Below are 17,166 nucleotides of genomic sequence, written 5' to 3'. Positions count from 1 at the left end.
ATTCTCTTCAGATAACAGGTCACCATCATCTGGATAATTATTCTTTAATAGTAACTAACGGATGCCACCTTCCACTTGGTCCCCAATATCTTCCAATTCAGTTTCTTGTTCCTTGTTTCTTTAAGTTTTGCTTAGGAATAATTTTGTTGATGTTGGGGAAGGTAAGTGGTACAATGGATAGAGTGCTAGTCCTACAATCAGGAATCCAGCCTCAGACACTAGCTGTGTGACCCTGGGCAAGTAATTAAACTCTGTTTGCCTCAGTTTCCTCTTCTGTAAAATGAGCTGGAAAAGGAAATTTTTTTAACTTTTGCTTAGGAATAATAGGATTAGTAATATGATAATAATAAAAATAGGATTCTGATCTAGGGTTTATTAACAGGCAAAGATGCTAAGCCAGCCTAGGGAAGTGAAAAATAAAAGATGTCAAACTAAAAAGCATTAATGAAAACAAGACTAATTAAAGCTCCTTTACATACTCACTTAGATTCTGCCAAGAAAATTGTTAGAAAAATCACTTTTTCAATGTTTTTTCTGATTAACCCCAAAATAAACTTTCATTGTAGTGTAGTGTAGTGTAGTGTAACAGTTCCTCTCCTGTAACAGCTGTTAAAGTGAGTGTTGGACTTGTTGTCAGGAAAAGATCTGGGTTCAAAACCCAAATCAGATATTTAATAGCTATGGGACCCTGGGCAAGTCACTAGTGTGAGTCTCTCAGTTTCTTCCCATGGGTTATATTGTCATCTCTTTGTAGATGACTTCAGCCTTCCTCTCTCCTGAGCTCCTGCTTACTGGATATGTCCACCTGGCATCTTCAACTCCACATGTCAAAAACACAACTCATGATCTCTCCCCCTCCGCATCCTCCTAACTTTCTTATATCTGTCCAGACCACAACCATCATTCCAATCACAGAATAATCTTTAGATGCCTCTCACCTCCTTTATCCAAATTCAAGGTGCCAGGTACTACCAATTCTACCACTACGGCACCTCTTTCATCTGTCTCCTCCCCATTCATGGCTACCACCTTCATTCAGACTCCTGTCATCACCTCTCACCTAGACTGGCCTACAGGCATCCTAATTGGTATCCAACCTCTTTTCTGTCTAATCCATCCTCCCTAATGCTGTCAAACTGATCATCCTAAAGCATATGTCACTCCCTCTGTTCAAGAAGCTCCAATGGCTCTCTTGCCTCTAGAATAAAACCCAAATGCCTTTGCTTGGCATTTAAGGTCTATCACAATCTGGTTCCAACCTATCCAGGATGAGAGTTTTTGTGTGGGTGCCATATGCCCCTTTGCCAATCTGGCAAAGACTTTCTCAGAATATTGTTTTTTTAAAAATAAAATAAAATACATAGGATTACAAAGGAAACCAATTATATTGAAATATAGTAATCAAAATTTTTTTCTTTTTTTATCCTCATTTTATTTTATTTTATTTTTATTAAATTTATTTATTTAACTTTTGACATTCATTTTCACAAAATTTTGGGTTCCAAATTTTCTCCCCATTTGTCCCCTCTCCCCACCCCAAAACACCGAGCATTCTAATTGCCCCTATCACCAATCTGCCCTCTCTGCTATCATCCCTCCTTTCCCTTGTCCCCATTTTCTCTTTTGTCCTGTAGGGCCAGATAACTTTCTATACTCCATTACCTGTATTACTTATTTCCTAGTAACAAGAACAGAACTCGACAGTTGTTCCTAAAACTTTGAGTTCCACCTTCTCTTCATCCCTCCCTCCCCACCCATTCCCTTTGGAAGGCAAGCAATTCAATATAGGCCATATCTGTGTAGTTTTGCAAATGACTTCCATAATAGTCTTGTTGTGTAAGACTAACTATATTTTCCTCCATCCTATCCTGCCCCCCATTGCTTCTATTCTCTCTTTTGATCCTGTCCCTCCCTAAGAGTGTTGACTTCAAGTTGCTCCCTCTTCCCATTGCCCTCTCTTCCATCATCCCCCCCACCCTGCTTATCCCCTTCTCCCCCACTTTCCTGTATTGTAAGATAGGTTTTCATACCAAAATGAGTGTGCATTTTATTCCTTCCTTTAGTGGAATGTGATGAGAGTAAACTTCATGTTTTTCTCTCACCTCCCCTCTTTTTCCCTCCACTAAAAAATCTTTTGCTTGCCTCTTTTATGAGAGATAATTTGCCCCATTCCATTTCTCCCTTTCTCCTCCCAATATATTTCTTTCTCACTGCTTAATTTCATTTTTTTAAGATATGATCCCATCCTATTCAATTCACTCTATGCTCTCTGTTTCTGTGTGTGCGTGTGTGTATGTAATCCCACCCACTACCCAGACACTGAAAAGTTTCAAGAGTTACCAATATTGTCTTTCCATGTAGGAATGTAAACAGTTCAACTTTAGTAAGTGCCTTATGATTTCTCTTTGCTGTTTACCTTTTCATGCTTCTTTTCATTCTTGTGTTTGAAAATCAAATTTTCTTTTCAGCTCTGGTCTTTTCATCAAGAATGCTTGAAAGTCCTCTATTTCATTGAAAGACCATTTTTTCCCCTGAAGTATTATACTCAGTTTTGGTGGGTAGGTGATTCTTGGTTTTAGTCCTAGTTCCTTTGACTTCTAGAATATCATATTCCATGCCCTTCGATCCCTTAATGTAGAAGCTGCTAGATCTTATGTTATCCTGATTGTATTTCCACAATACTTGAATTGTTTCTTTCTATCTGCTTGCAATATTTTCTCCTTGACCAGGGAACTCTGGAATTTGGCCACAATGTTCCTGGGAGTTTCTCTTTTTGGATCTCTTTCAGGAGGTGATCTGTGGATTCCTTGAATACTTATTTTGCCCTCTGGTTCTAGAATACCAGGGCAGTTTTCCTTGGTAATTTCAGGAAAGATGATGCCTAGGCTCTTTTTTTGATCATGGCTTTCAGGTAGTCCCATAATTTTTAAATTGTCTCTCCTGGATCCATTTTCCAGGTCAGTTGTTTTTCCAATGAGATATTTCACATTATCTTCCATTTTTTCATTCTTTTGGTTTTGTTTTGTGATTTCTTGGTTTCTCATAAAGTCATTAGCCTCCATCTGTTCCATTCTAATTTTTAAAGAACTATTTTCTTCAGTGAGCTTTTGAACCTCCTTTTCTATTTGGCTAATTCTGCTTTTTAAAACATTCTTCTCCTCATTGGCTTTTTGAACCTCTTTTGCCAATTGAGTTAGCCTATTTTTCAAGGTGTTATTTTCTTCAGCATTTTTTGGGGTCTCCTTTAGCAAGGTGTTGACCTGCTTTTCATGCTTTTCTTGCATCTCTCTCATTTCTCTTCCCAGTTTTTCCTCCACCTCTCTAACTTGATTTTCAAAATCCTTTTTGAGCTCTTCCATGGCCTGAGCCCACTGAATATTTATTCTGGATGTTTGGGATACAGAAGCCTTGACTTCTATGTCTTTCCCTGATGGTAAGCATTGTTCTTCCTCATCTGAAAGGAAGGGAGGAGATATCTGTTCACCAAGAAAGTAACCTTCTATGGTCTTATTTTTTTTTCCCCCTTTTCTGGGCATTTTCCCAGCTGGTTACTTGACTTCTGAGTGTCCTCTCCACACCCATCTGGCCTCCAGATCCACCCAGCCAGTGCTTGGGGTCTGAGATTCAAATGCTGCTTCCCAGCCTTAGGGCTTCAGCAGGGTGGGGCTGCTATTCAGTGTGAGATTAAGTTCAGGTGCTTGGGTGGGGGCAGGGCTGCCACCAGGGCTCAGTTCCCTCAGGGGGTTTATGCAGAGACCTTCAACAATGGATCTGAGCTCCTGCCTGCTTTGGGAGCCCCTGTCCACTGCCCCTTCTGCTGCTGCCTCCCAAGGGGGCCTGAGTTATGGGGACACCCCACTCCCCTCTCTGCGAGCTGAAAAAACCCTCTCACTGACCTCTGGTACCTATGGGTGGAGGGACCTGCGCAGCCGCTGGAGATTCTGTCCCTGAAGCCTGCTTGGATCTGCTCCTCTTGGTGCGGTGGTGCCGAGGCAGGGCGGGCTCTGCTCTGGTCTGGTGCATGACGGACCTTTCATGTCACTTTTTCAGGTCTTTCTGGAACAGAAATCTCCTCCACTCTGTTGTTGTGTGGCTTCTGCTGCTCCGGAATTTGTTGGGAGATCTTCTTTACAGATATTTTATGGGCTGTGGCTTCGGAGCTAGCATATGTGTATCTTTCTACTCCACCATCTTGGCTCCTCCTAATCAAAATATTTTAATGTCAAGTTCATAGGCCTCAAGTTAAGGATTCCTATTCTGAATAATTTCATGGAATCTACTCTCACATGAAGTAATCTGCATTCCAGACAAATTGGCCTAGCTCCTGTTTCCCATACTGGACAGTCCATCTTCCACCACCATGCCTCTACACAGGCTGGCCTTCCCCTCCCCCCCATCCCCCCATGCCTGGATTGCTCTCGCTCTCCTCTTCTGCCTCTTGGAATTTCTAGCTCCCTTTAAAGCTCAGCTCAAGCCTTGGGCTTCAAGGCCTTCCCGATCCTCCAGTTGTGTGTGTGTCAGAAAGGACATCTCTCTCTATAAGTAGCATAGAAGATATCCATTTTCATTAGTAGAAATAATTTCACCTCCTGGAAGCTTCCTAGATCAGTGAAATCACTGGTCCAGTCCTCACTCCAATAAATTACATATTGATATACACTTGTTTTCCCTGAGTAAAGAAAGTGGCCCAGTAGTCACTTAATAAATACCTAGTGAACTGAATCTGTGTTCAAGGTATTGTGCTAAGATACGAAGTCAGAAACAATATATTTTGTTTATTTTTTTTAGGTCTTAAAGGAGCTTCTGTTCTACTAAGGGGATATGTATACAAATAAGTATAATACTAAGAAGATGAGGGAAGAGAGTCTCCCTCACACCCCCACACTCCCTTGGGAAGGGAGGGAGGGGGAAGGGAGGGGGAGAAAAATCTAAAACTTACTGAAGTGACTGTTGAAAACTGAAAACAAATAAATTAATTATTAACCAGAAAAAACTGAAGGGGCTGGAAAAGACTTTGGAGAGGCATCAAAACCTAAGTTGGACTTAAAGGAAGATGAGCATTGAAAGACAAGGAGTGCATCCTAGTCACAGGAACAGCTTATGAAAATGCATGGAGGAGGGAGATGGAGGATCATGTTAAGGGGAAGCCCAGTTAGGCCAGTGACTAAAATGTCTGTGAAGGGAAGCAATAAAAAATAATCCAAAAACAGGTGGGAGCCAAAGACAGCCGTAAGCATTCAGGCAGTCAAAAACCATGCTAAGTGCTGGGGATATAAAGAAAGGCAAAAGACAGCCCCTGCTCTCAAGAAAGGGCAGCTAGGTGACACAGTAGATTGGGCACTGGCCCTAGAGACAGGAAAATCTGAATTCAGTTTTGGCCTCAGACACTTACTACCTGGCATGACCCTGGGCAAGTCATTTTACCTTGTTTGCCTCCGTTTCCTCATCTGTAAAAGGAGATGGAGAAGGAAATGGCACTCCTTCTTTGCCAAGAAAATCCCAAATGGCTAAAATGACTGAACAGCACTCTCAAGGAGCTCACAGTCTAATGGGGAAGATAATAACTATGTTCAATCATGATATAGACAGGATAAATTGGGGGTAGCCTCAGAGGGAAGGTACTAGCATTAAAAAGAATCAGAAAAGGCTTCTCAGAGAAGATGCAATTTTAGCTGGGACTTGACGGAAGCCAGGAGATAAAAATGAGGAGGGAAAACATTTCAGCCACAGAGGATAGTCAGTAAAAATGGTTGGCATCTGAAGATGGGATGTCTTTTTTATTATTATTAATTTATTTATTTTCACTTTTCAACAATCACTTCCATAAGTTTTGAATTTTCTCCCCTCCTTCCCCCTTCTGTCCCCAGGATGGCATGCAGTCTCATATGGGTTCTACATATACATTCTTATTAAACACATTTTCACATTAGTCATGTTGCATAGAAGAATTAAAATGAATGGGAGAAAGCATGAGTAAAACTAAACAACCAAACATAACAAGAGAGAAAATAGTTGGAGATAGAATGTCTTATGAAAGGAACACCAAAAAAGCAAGTGTCATTGGATCACAGAGTGGGTGGGTGGTATAAGGTGTAAGAAGACTTGGAAAGGTAGGAGGGGGCCAGGTTGGAAGCAAGCCAAAGAGTTTGTATTTTGTCTTCTGGGCAATTAACTAATCAATCAATCAATATTTATTAAATGCCTACTACGTTCTAGGCACTGGGAGTAAAAAGATAAAAAATTAAATAGTCCCTGCCTTCAAGAAGTTGAGACCATATCATCAGAAATATGTCCATATAGAAGAACATACAAAAGAAATATAAGGCCATTTTAGGAGAAAACTCTAGGAGCTGGTCAGATGAGGAAAGGCCTCACGCAGGAGGTGGCATTTGAACTGAGATTTGAAGGGCATGGTTAGACCTGTGCGTTAGAAAGATTATTCTCACGTTAGTAGAGGTTGGATTGGAAAGTGGAGAGACAGGAGGCAGGAAGAAAAATTAAGCTGCTATTATAGTAGCACAGGGAAGAACTTATCAGGGTCTAAGCTAAAATGGTAGCTTCATGAGAAGAGAGAAGGGAAGAGAGAAATGATGTAGAATTGATGAGACCTGGCAATTAATTAGACATGGGTATGTGAGGGAAAGAGCCAAGAATGATTCTAAGGTCATGAGGGTAGTGGTACCATCAACAGAAATGGGAAGTGAGGTAGGGGTGGGGGATGGAAATAATGAGTTACATTTCCAGTATATGGCTTGTTAAGTCTATGGAGCATCCAGGAGAGCTATGAAATAGGAGTCTTTTTCTCACCTCCCTCATCTTACTTGATACAGGACTTGAGAAGGTTTTTGAATAGAGCAAGGGGGTTTGGGGAGTAACCTCATCCATTCACCTCTTTCTTAGCTCCTCCCTCCCAACTGTCCTTATCTAAAGAAGATATTTTTGACCTTCAACTTGTAGATTCCCAGCTACAACCAGTACCCACCTCCTCTGAGTTAGCCGAGGGGAACAGGCCTCTGGCTGTCCTCTCCAGATATATATTGGGATGTATGATGTTAATAAGGTTACTGAATAACTTGGGGTTGCTCTGTGTCCTGGTTCCCTTCTGGGTTCATTTCCTCTATGTTCCCATATACCCCTGCCCATGCACAAATAATTCATTCTGTTGCTTAACTCTTGCTGTCTCCTCTGAGCCACCCCTACTGTTTAAAAATATTTTTAAAAACACAGCACCAAAGATATCAGGGGATGAGGACTGACTAAGGCTTGCAGTGTGAGAAAAAAGTCCTTTCTTAGCACTTTTTCTGATTTTCTTGTTCTGACTCAAAATTCAAAAATGACCTCATCACTCCTCCCCCCAGGTCTCTCTTAATCATTCTCTTTCCCTTGTTTCTCAGGCCTTCGGATAAATTGCCCACTACATGAAACTAAATGGGACCCTGAAGTTTTTCCCAAAAATTTTCAAAGATTATGAATAAACCCAAATACAACAAGAAATAGACATCTTTTATGGATTACAGAGAAATCAGTTTACAACCTTGTGGTTTCACTGACACTGCCTTCCCAAACATTTACTTCTCACCCACCCTTCCCATCGGATGCAGACTGGGCTGATAAGCAGATCTGGTCAAAAGGACCTCTGAGGCACAAAAGAAATGTCATTAATATATATTCACAAAAGCATTATCACACTTCAGTTTTCTGCTTCTCCACTTTGGAGATATTCAAGGCAACTTTCTATCTTAATTCTCTCTAGTTATACCCCTGACTTTGGGAGAGACAACAGGAATTTTGAAAACCTCAGACCATTCAAGTGTACTAAATGGGCCTTGACTGTGAGCTGTGGAAGAAAGGCTGTTTGCCCAGTCTCTATAGAGACTAGAAACTGCTCTAGTTTCTTCTTTTGTTGATGTGATGACAGTATAGCCCTTTTTTGAGGTTTTGGAAGCAAAGAGAGAGACTGGGAAGGGAAAAAGGTTGTTAAGAATGTGACTCCTGGTAGAAGTGGCAGTCCTTCCCAAACAGTGAGTACCTAATGCAGGGGTGGGGTAGGGAACCTGTGGCCAAACTTGTAGTTTGGATTCGGTCAAAGGACCATACTTGAGGACCTAGAGGGCCACATATGGCCTCAAAGCTGCAGGTTCCTCACCCATGGCCTAATGTTTTCCTCCTTCATTTTCCAGTAGGCACGAAGGTAGGATGGAAATGGGAGTAAGGGAAGTGCTCAGATGACATGAGGAGGCAGGCAGAACTGTGACAGGTTCTGAATGCCAAAAGTGTTAAGGGAAGGTCCCAGTCTGTATCTCTCTCTTCTTTTCGATTACTGTCAGAAACATTCATGCCCTTGGATTACCATTTTTCTGCTAACATGGCTATCACTCTAGTGAAGGCCTTCATCACCTCCCACTTGGACTGTTACACAATAGCCTGGCTGCTTGGCCAGCCTGTCACAAGTCTCTCCCAACCCAAATCCATCCTCCACTGAGTGGACAGAGCGCCAAGCTTAGAATCAGGAAGATTTATTCTCCTGAGTTCAAATTCAGCCTCAGACACTTACTAGGTGTATGGCTCTAAGCAAGTCACTTAATCCTGGTTGCCTCACTTTCCTCATCTGTAAAGTGAGCTCAAGAAGGAAATGCAAACCACTCCAGCATCTCTGCCAGGAAAACCTTAAATGGGGTCACAAAGAATTGGACATGACTGAAAAACGACTGAACAACAACCATGTCACATCTCCCCTCAACTCAATAAACTCCAATGGCTCTCCATCACCTCCTGGATCAAATACAAAATCCTCTGAATGACATTCACAGTCCTTCATAACCTGATCTCCCCCTCCACATACCTTCTTAGTCTTTTTTACACTTTCCCCCACCCCATATTCTCTGTAACCTAATGACACTGATCTCATTGCTATTCTTTCCACAAGACACTCCCATCTCCTGACTCAGGGCATTTTCACTGGCTCTCCCCTTGTAATGTTAATGTGAGGTTAATGGTGGGTAGGGGAAAGAGTTAAAGATCTTCCCCACCCATTGATAGGCCTCAATACCTTTTGTTAATTTCTGTTGAGGCACTGGGTCAGAGGGTCCTGTCCTCCACATCTGAAAAGTATATAAATACTCTGAGGTGAGGTTTTACTCTGGGGCTTACTCATTGGAAGTGTTTTTTTGGCCAGATGAGATTCTGAGAAGCCGCTAGGGAGCTGTCCAGCTTTGAAAACTCAGATGTTGGTGCTTCTCTGGTAACTATGTATGTATGTAATGGTCAGACAGTTGGATTTGTCTGTTATCTGTGCTGTATCTCTTGCTTATGGTCAGACATTTGGAAGCCCTGTCTGTTGGTCTGTATTTCTCTGCTTGTATTTTCTCTATTAGCATATGTGTTTGATTAAAGTGATCGTTGCTTTCCTTTTAGAAAGACAGATCTAAGAAACTGTACAGCAGGCCCTCCTCTGCACACTGGGGTCCTTGATGTTATACCCCCTTGCCTGGAATGTTCTCCCTCTTCATCTCTAGAACCTGGCTTCCCAGAAGTCGCAGCTAAAATCCCACCCTCTACAAGAAGCCTTTCTCAGTCCCTCTGAATTCTAGCAGCTTCCTTCTGCATGTCATAATCTTGAAAATAGACATTCTTTATCTACTTAGTTTTCTTTTGTGGATGGTTAGATGAAGGTTAGATGAAACTCTTGAGTGGTTACAGACTTCTTCCAGGAGCCTCTACAATGTTCTGAGGCTTGATGTAACCGTCACAATGTCATCTTGAAGTCCAATGTCAAGACAACTAGTGATGGTCCAGGATGCAGTGGGTGACCTTGGCCTTTCTAAATTAAGGTCTTTCCCGGGTCTCAGTGTGTCTAAGGTAATTAGAAAGATAAATAGATAGATAGACAAACAGACAGACAGACACAAGTATCTATATATACATTAGCACGCACATATATAGGAGCAGTTGGTGATGCAGAGAGTATGTTTGATGATTTAGCACAGCTCTGCTTCTCTTAAATCCAATTTACAAGCAAGTCAAGACGTTACCTTCAGAGTGTCACTAGTTCTTTTCAGGAATGAAAGGTGAACAACAATGTTCCTTTATAAACAGAGTACCCGGATTACCTTACTATCCATACAGAATTCCTCTTCAACTTTGATTATGCATTAGATCTTCTCACTTAATAAGGAACTATGGAAAAAAGGATGTTATTGAAAAAGATAGACTCTAAGGATAATAAAGGACTGCTAAACAGCCCCTGTGCTCTATCAGTATTCTTGGAATGTCATAAGAAAGTGAAGGTCCTGACAAACTAGGTGGACTGCCTGTGGCAAATTCATGGAAGAACATGGACAAGAGTCACAGAGAATGGGTAGGCCCAGGGATAGTGAAATTTGTGTCACCGAAGGGAACTTTCACACTGATGAGATCACAAGTCCATTTGAGTAAACTTAAATTGGAAGGGATCTTAGAGGCAGTATGGCCTGATAGATATGGAAATAGATTTAGAGTCAGGAAAACTTGGGTTCAAATCCTACTACAGATACTTAGTGACTTAATTCTGATACTTAATATGACTGAGTAAGTCACTAAACTTCTATAAATCTCATTTGTAAAATGAAGGGATTGGATTTGAAGGCTTCTAAAGTTACTTACAACTCTAAATTATTATATAGATGGGGGTCCATCATCCGTCTCAAATAAGATAAATACAAAATGTAAGTGGAGAGGGACGGTTACAGTGATGAAGTTTTGAATGGGAAAACAAAATGGTTTATGGCCTGTGATGTCTTTGAAGAATGAATTTCTAATTAATTGGGTCAAGAAAGGGACAGCATGATTGAGTAACTAAACAAGTTAACTATAATGCTGGGAGAACTAAACAGGGAAGAATTTTAGCAGTTGCTTCAGTACAATGAAGAGCAGTAGAGGACTCTGGGCTTCAGAATACCTTGGGGTGCTTGTACTAGATAGAAAAAAAGGGTGGGGGGTAGGTGGGATGGGGAGGAAAGCCCAGAGAAACTGTTCTACTCCCTGCCTCCATTGTAAGAGAGTAAGATATCAGGGATAAACTGTGTCAGAGACACAGACAGACAGATACAGAAAGCCACATGAGGGAGGAAGGGAAAGAATTCTATGACCTCAGGAAAGGACTTCCAGTAACCAGGAGTTGTGATTTCACCCTTTGGCCATGTGTGTCCTCAAGACCAGTACCTTTTAAGAGTGAGACCACTCTTCTCAGGGACCTTATGTTCTATCACTTAGCACAGTGCCTGCACATAGTAGGTGCTTAATAAATGTTCATTGAATGATTTAGGGGAAGAAGGAAGGGTTTGAGGGGAATGTTTTATAACATTTTCTTGACATTCCACCTTAGTAAATATGCTTTGCTAAAAAGCCAAATAAGGCTGGCATGCCATTAATGGAAAGTACATTTGTGGGGACTCCTGAGCAAAATAATTCTAGAACTACAGCCCCTCAGAGTTACCCCTAAAACTGTAAGAATAGTAAGCAGCACCCCTCTGGCCCACCCATGGGAATGAGAATTAAGGAAGCAGCTCAGAGAGGTTGCTATGGTATGACCTAGTAATGATGAGAAATACAAACTCCTCTAATAAATAGATCTCTTCTACCCCACCAGTAAATGAATATTCTGCCTCTCTCTGAACACCTAAAAGACCATAACATAAAGTCAGATTTAGGCTGGAAGGGATGAGGATAGTAATCTGGAGTCACTACCTTCATTGTGGATTGTAAGGAAGCAGCATACCATGAATGTAATCCAGAGAAAAGAGTCTAATTAGTCAGCTCTTTGAAAAAATTAACATCTGCTATGGAACATTCCTAATCCTAAAGCTAAGGCAGTATCAGCAAAGCTGTATTTCTATTCAAATTTGCCAATGAATATAGATCTTTTCAGGAATTCTCTTACTAGAGAGAGTCAAAGAAAATTGATGAAGTCATAAAGCACAGATTTACCTAAGCAAATTTACCTTGCTATTATTAAGATGATAATTTTTAATTTATTGGGGTGAGGTTGTCTTTTTTTTTTTTTTTTGAGGCACTTGAGATTAAGTGATACTGCCCAGGGTCACAGAGCTAGCAAATATCTGAGGCCTGATTTGAACTCAAGTCCTCCTGAGTCCTGGGCTGGTGCTCTATCTACTTTATTACGGTTGATGTTAAAAAATGAGGTGATCTGAAGGATTCAACTGAAAGTCCCCTTGTGCTCTACTTTTGCCTGAATAATTCTGAGCAATTACATCCTATTAAAGCCATTAAACATTAAAGCCGAACTCTGCTTTTGACTAGTTAGAAAAATTAACTACAAGAATAAAGTCCAAATGGGTACATGATTTAGGTATAAAGATTGATACCATGAATAAACTGGAGGAGCAAGGAATAGTGTATTTATCAGATCTATGGAGAAGGGAAGAATTCTTTACTAAAGGAGAGATAGAAAGCATTATGAAATGCAAAATGGATAACTTTGATTACATTAAACTGAGAAGTTTTTGCACAACCAAACCCAATGCAACCAAAATCCAGAGGGATGTAGTAAATTGGGAAAGAATTTTTACAGCTAAGCTCGGGGATAAAGGCCTCATTTCTAGAATATATAGAGAACTGACCCAAATGTATAATCATACAAGTCATTCCCCAATTGATAAATGGTCAAAGGATATGAACAGGCAATTTTCAGAGGAAGAAATTAAAGCTATCTATAATCATATGAAAAAATGCTCTAAATCACTATTGATTAGAGAGATGCAAATCAAAACAACTCTGAGGTACCACATCACACCTATAAGATTGGCAAACATGACAGAACAAGAAAATGATAAATGCTGGAGAGGATGTGGGAGAGTTGGAACACTAATTCATTGTTGGTGGAGCTGCGAGCGCATCCAACCATTCTGGAGAGCAATTTGGAACTATGCCCAAAGGGCTACAAAAATGTGCATACCCTTTGACCCAGCAATATCGCTACTAGGACTGTATCCCCAAGAGATCATAAAAATGGGGAAGGGTCCCACATGTACAAAAATATTTATAGCAGCACTCTATGTAGTTGCCAAAAACTGGAAGTCAAGGGGATGTCCATCAATTGGGGAATGGCTGAATAAATTATGGTATATGAATGTAATGGAGTACTATTGTGCCATAAGAAATGATGAACAAGAAGACTTCAGAGAGGCCTGGAAGGACTTATATGACCTGATGCTGAGTGAAAGGAGCAGAACCAGGAGAACTTTGTGCACAGCAACGACCACAGTGTGTGAGAGTTTTTTCTGGTAGACTTGGATTTTTGTAATAACGCAAAAACTTCTTATAAAAAAAAAAAAATCCCAAAGGTGGTTCTCAAGGCAAAATGCCTTCCACACTCAGAGAGAGAAATATGGAAGTCACTCACAAAATGTAGCAGATCATGTTTGTGTATGTGTATGTGTTTGTGTATCATGTTCTGATTTGTTATACGATTTCTTTCATTTATCTTAGTCTGACTACATAGCATGACTATAGTGAAAATATACTCAATAGGAAAGTATATGTAGAATCTATACAGAATTGTATGCAGTCGTGGGGAGGGAGGGGGGTAGTGGGAGGTAGGTGGGGGGGATAAAATCGCAATTGTATGGCAGTGATTGTTAAACATTAAAAAATAAAATAAATAAAATAAATAAAATTAAATTAAAAAAAAAAGAAAAAAAAAGAAAAATTAACTGTGTGACTTGATCTTATAAACTGATCTCCCAAGGAATTCTTCTTCTACAACAACAATTTTGTTCTTCAGCCATGTCAAATGCTCATATATCGTTCAGCAAATACTTATTAGTTGCCTCATAAGCAGAGTGCCATCCTAGGTTCTGGAGAAACAAAGATGAAACCAGACCCTACTTTCAAGGAGTTTATAATCTAGTAGGAAAGTTGAAACAAAAACTCAAATAATTTAATACTATGAGAAATCTGAGAGGGAGAAAACACTTCTAAATGGACATGTTAAGAACCTTCATGATGGAGGCAAGATCCAAGATGGGCCCCGAAAGCGGGGGAGGATGTCAACTGGCAGAGATTTGTGGTGGTGTGTGGGAGGGAGGAGAAGGAGATTCTTTCCAGGCCAGAAGGACGGCTTGAGCAAAGGCATGATGTTGGGAGAGGGCAGGACTAAAATGGAATACAGTAACTAATCCAGTTTAGCTGAGATGTAAAGTGTGAGTAGTTGAAATGAAGCTGGAAAGTTATGTTGGAGTCCAATTGTAAGGGGCCTTAAATGACAGACTAAGGAGTTTGTACTTCATTCTCTAAGCATTGAGAAGCAATGAAGTTTTTTTAAGTAGGTAGGTGACATTAAGCTAATTGATTACTTGGAGTCAAGATGAAGGTTGGATAGAACATGGAGAGTCAGGAACAGGAGAGATCAATTATTATTACAATAGTTCGAGAAGGAGGTGATGTGGGCCTGAATTAGAGAAGACAAAAGGAAGAGACTGATATAAAGGTGGTTGTAGCAGTAAATAGGATGTGAAAACTGATTAAATGTGAAGAAAATGGAAGAGTTAAAAATGACTTTAAACTTTCAAGTTTCAGTTATTGGGAGGATGCCAATATTATTAACAGAATAAAGCTGTTGAAAGGAGGACATTTTGGAGAAATGATTAGTAATTTGGTAGAAATTCATTTTGTGCTAATAAATCTTCTCATTGAAAGGCCATCAAGAGAATGAAAATTATACCTCCTGGGAAAGATTTGTTCAGACAAAAGATCTGGACCTGAGGCTGCCTGCTGCTCTAGTTTAGGACCGAGAAAGAAATCAGTCACCCTTTCTTCAATGTCAGCAGTGATGTAGGATCCAAGATCAGGTTGAAAACATGTGGGCTTCTGCCCCTGTAAGTACAGGGACCTGGTAGGCAGACTTTGCTGATATGGAACAGCCTACAGTTAAGTAAAGGGTTGGCATCTGAAGCCAAGAGAAGTATAATAAATACTATAGTCATCTCTAAAGCAATTTGATGAAATTTCTTTTAAGTTCTGACAAGATGGCTAACATCATAATTTCATACTACAACATCATGCTACGTTAAAAAAAAAAAAACAGTGGGACATGTTATTGTTAATGTTTTTATGCAATCATGCTTAGCCTAAATCCACAAACTCAAGGCCTAAAAGAAATGAAGCCATTCCCAGGGGGAAATCAGACTGCAACTGAACAAAATTAAAACAGAAAACCCAATGCTAGCTCTTAGACTACTGAAGCCACCACTTGGGAATAACTGGGAAACATTTCCCACATTGAGAAAATTTGGAAGTTCATGAAAAATAGTATTCATGTATATATCTGCCAGACTAATTAAAGGATTTAAGAGTAGTAAGTGTTGAAAGAAAATTTAGATGGTGTGAGATTCATGGGCAATGTGAGTTAAGACCTGAATTTACAGAACTTAACAATAAAGCATACACATATAATAAGTATATATGTATATGGAGTCACTAAGAGATTTTAAATCTTTAAACCTAACAGTGAACCTAGGAATAAAACACTAAGGATTTCAACCTCCCAAAGAGAAATCCAAAGCCTAGACGATTGTTGAAGTTGCAGATCATTTAAATTCAGTATATCCAAGAAATACTTCTTGATCTCTGAAACAAAAACCAACAGGATGGAAGAGAGAAAAGGGATGTGGGATGACATTGTTTCACTTCACGGTAAACATTTCCGAGGTGACATTTAATTTCTTTCATGGAGAAAAAAATCTTTAGATACATCAATACCCAGGGGTAGCACAAGAAAAAGAGAGGAGGGTTAAGGAATCAGCCAGAGATAACCTATTAAAACAGTCGAACCAACTCCTGGAGGTTTTAGAATAAACATGCTTGGGTTGGGGGGATAGATAGATAGATAGATGATAGATAGATAGATAGATAGATAGATAGATAGATAGATAGATAGATAGATAGATGATAGATAGATAGATGATAGATAGATAGATAGATAGATAGATAGATGATAGATAGATAGATAGATAGATAGATAGATAGATAGATAGATGATAGATAGATAGATAGATAGATAGATGATAGATAGATAGATGATAGATAGATAGATAGATAGATAGATAGATAGATAGATAGATAGATGATAGATAGATAGATAGATGATAGATAGATAGATAGATGATAGATATAGAGAGGAAGACCGATAGAAGGATGGATGGATGGATGGATAGCTCTGTCTAGAGACAGAGTGGCACTGGTATAGAATACCCTGCAGTTAAGGAAAAGGTTGGCATTTTTAGAAGTGTAATACCACAGTAAACAGGGATGTCAATCTGTCTTTCTGTGACAGGGTCTCCCTATCTCGCCAGGGCTGGACATGCGGTGCTGATCAGCAGGGAAGCCTGCCCCACCATTCCCTGGCAGGCCGGTGGCCCCCCTGGAAGCAGACCTTAGTTTCACCCCGCTGCAGCCGAGACCTCCAGCAGTTCACCAGCCTCCGTTTCCCCCAGCGGCAGGGAGGGCCTGCAGGATCCCAGTCCAATGACAATCAAGGATCCGGGAGGATTCCCCCCAGTCACCGCCCTCCAGAGGCGGGGAGACAGACCGGCTGACGTCCGCAGTCAGTCCGGTCTTTTCCTGCTCAGGTCTCTTCTCTTCAGCTCCTCGAGAGGAGGTCCAAAGTGGTGAAGGAGCAGTCTACCACCGCATCCCTCCTCCCCATTCTGCTTCTTGGCACCTCAGCCCGCCCCCCAACAAAGCTTCCCCCCTCTCTGAGCAGAGGATCATGGGATGCCCTTCCCACAAGCAGAAGTCAACTGGGACCCGCGCTTCCGCGGCCGACGTAGCCATGCCAACCACTACTCTCAGGTCTAGCCTTTTCCACCCTCGAGGCTGCTTTCCCCTCCACGCCGGGAGGCGGCGCTCCTCCGTACTGAGCCAGAAAGCGGGTACGCGCCTTTCCAGATCGAACTAGGGCTGCGCACGCCGCCTGGCGGTGGGGCGAGAGCAAAGCGCGCGACCGTCATCCCTCCTGCACGCATGTTGATTCGCGGCTCCGCGGCCCGCTTCCCGCCACCCACGAACCACCATGCATTGTGGGAGTTGTAGTTTCTAGGCTGGTTCCATTTGTCGCTTCCCTGTCGTTGCGGACTACATTGCTGCAGCCCTAAGATGTCCACCCCCTAG

At 41.1% G+C, this 17,166-nt stretch overlaps 1 protein-coding gene across 1 annotated transcript; it reads right to left on the bottom strand.

Annotated features, from left to right (window-relative positions):
* Positions 1 to 2,559: 2,559 nt before the first annotated feature.
* LOC140528915 (uncharacterized) lies at positions 2,560 to 16,833 on the bottom strand. Its single transcript, XM_072647241.1, has 3 exons — positions 16,430 to 16,833; positions 3,897 to 4,202; positions 2,560 to 3,454 (listed from the first exon to the last, which is right to left on the bottom strand). Exons 2-3 carry the CDS (start codon positions 4,021 to 4,023, stop codon positions 2,652 to 2,654), a joined length of 930 nt encoding a protein of 309 aa, XP_072503342.1. The 5' UTR covers positions 4,024 to 4,202; positions 16,430 to 16,833; the 3' UTR covers positions 2,560 to 2,651.
* Positions 16,834 to 17,166: the final 333 nt, after the last annotated feature.

This window comes from Notamacropus eugenii, chromosome 2 (assembly GCF_028372415.1).
Source record: "Notamacropus eugenii isolate mMacEug1 chromosome 2, mMacEug1.pri_v2, whole genome shotgun sequence".
NCBI classification, from domain to species: Eukaryota; Metazoa; Chordata; class Mammalia; order Diprotodontia; family Macropodidae; genus Notamacropus; species Notamacropus eugenii.
Note: the sequence above shows the minus strand (reverse complement) of the source record. Positions and strands in the feature narration are given on the sequence as shown.

Coding starts and splice junctions, on each gene's coding strand:
- LOC140528915 (XM_072647241.1), bottom strand. CDS start 4,023: ATGCACCAGACCAGAGCAGAGCCCGCCCTGCCTCGGCACCACCGCACC. Junction 3,455..3,896: donor TCCACCCATAGGTACCAGAG/GTCAGTGAGAGG, acceptor CCTTCCTTTCAG/ATGAGGAAGAACAATGCTTA.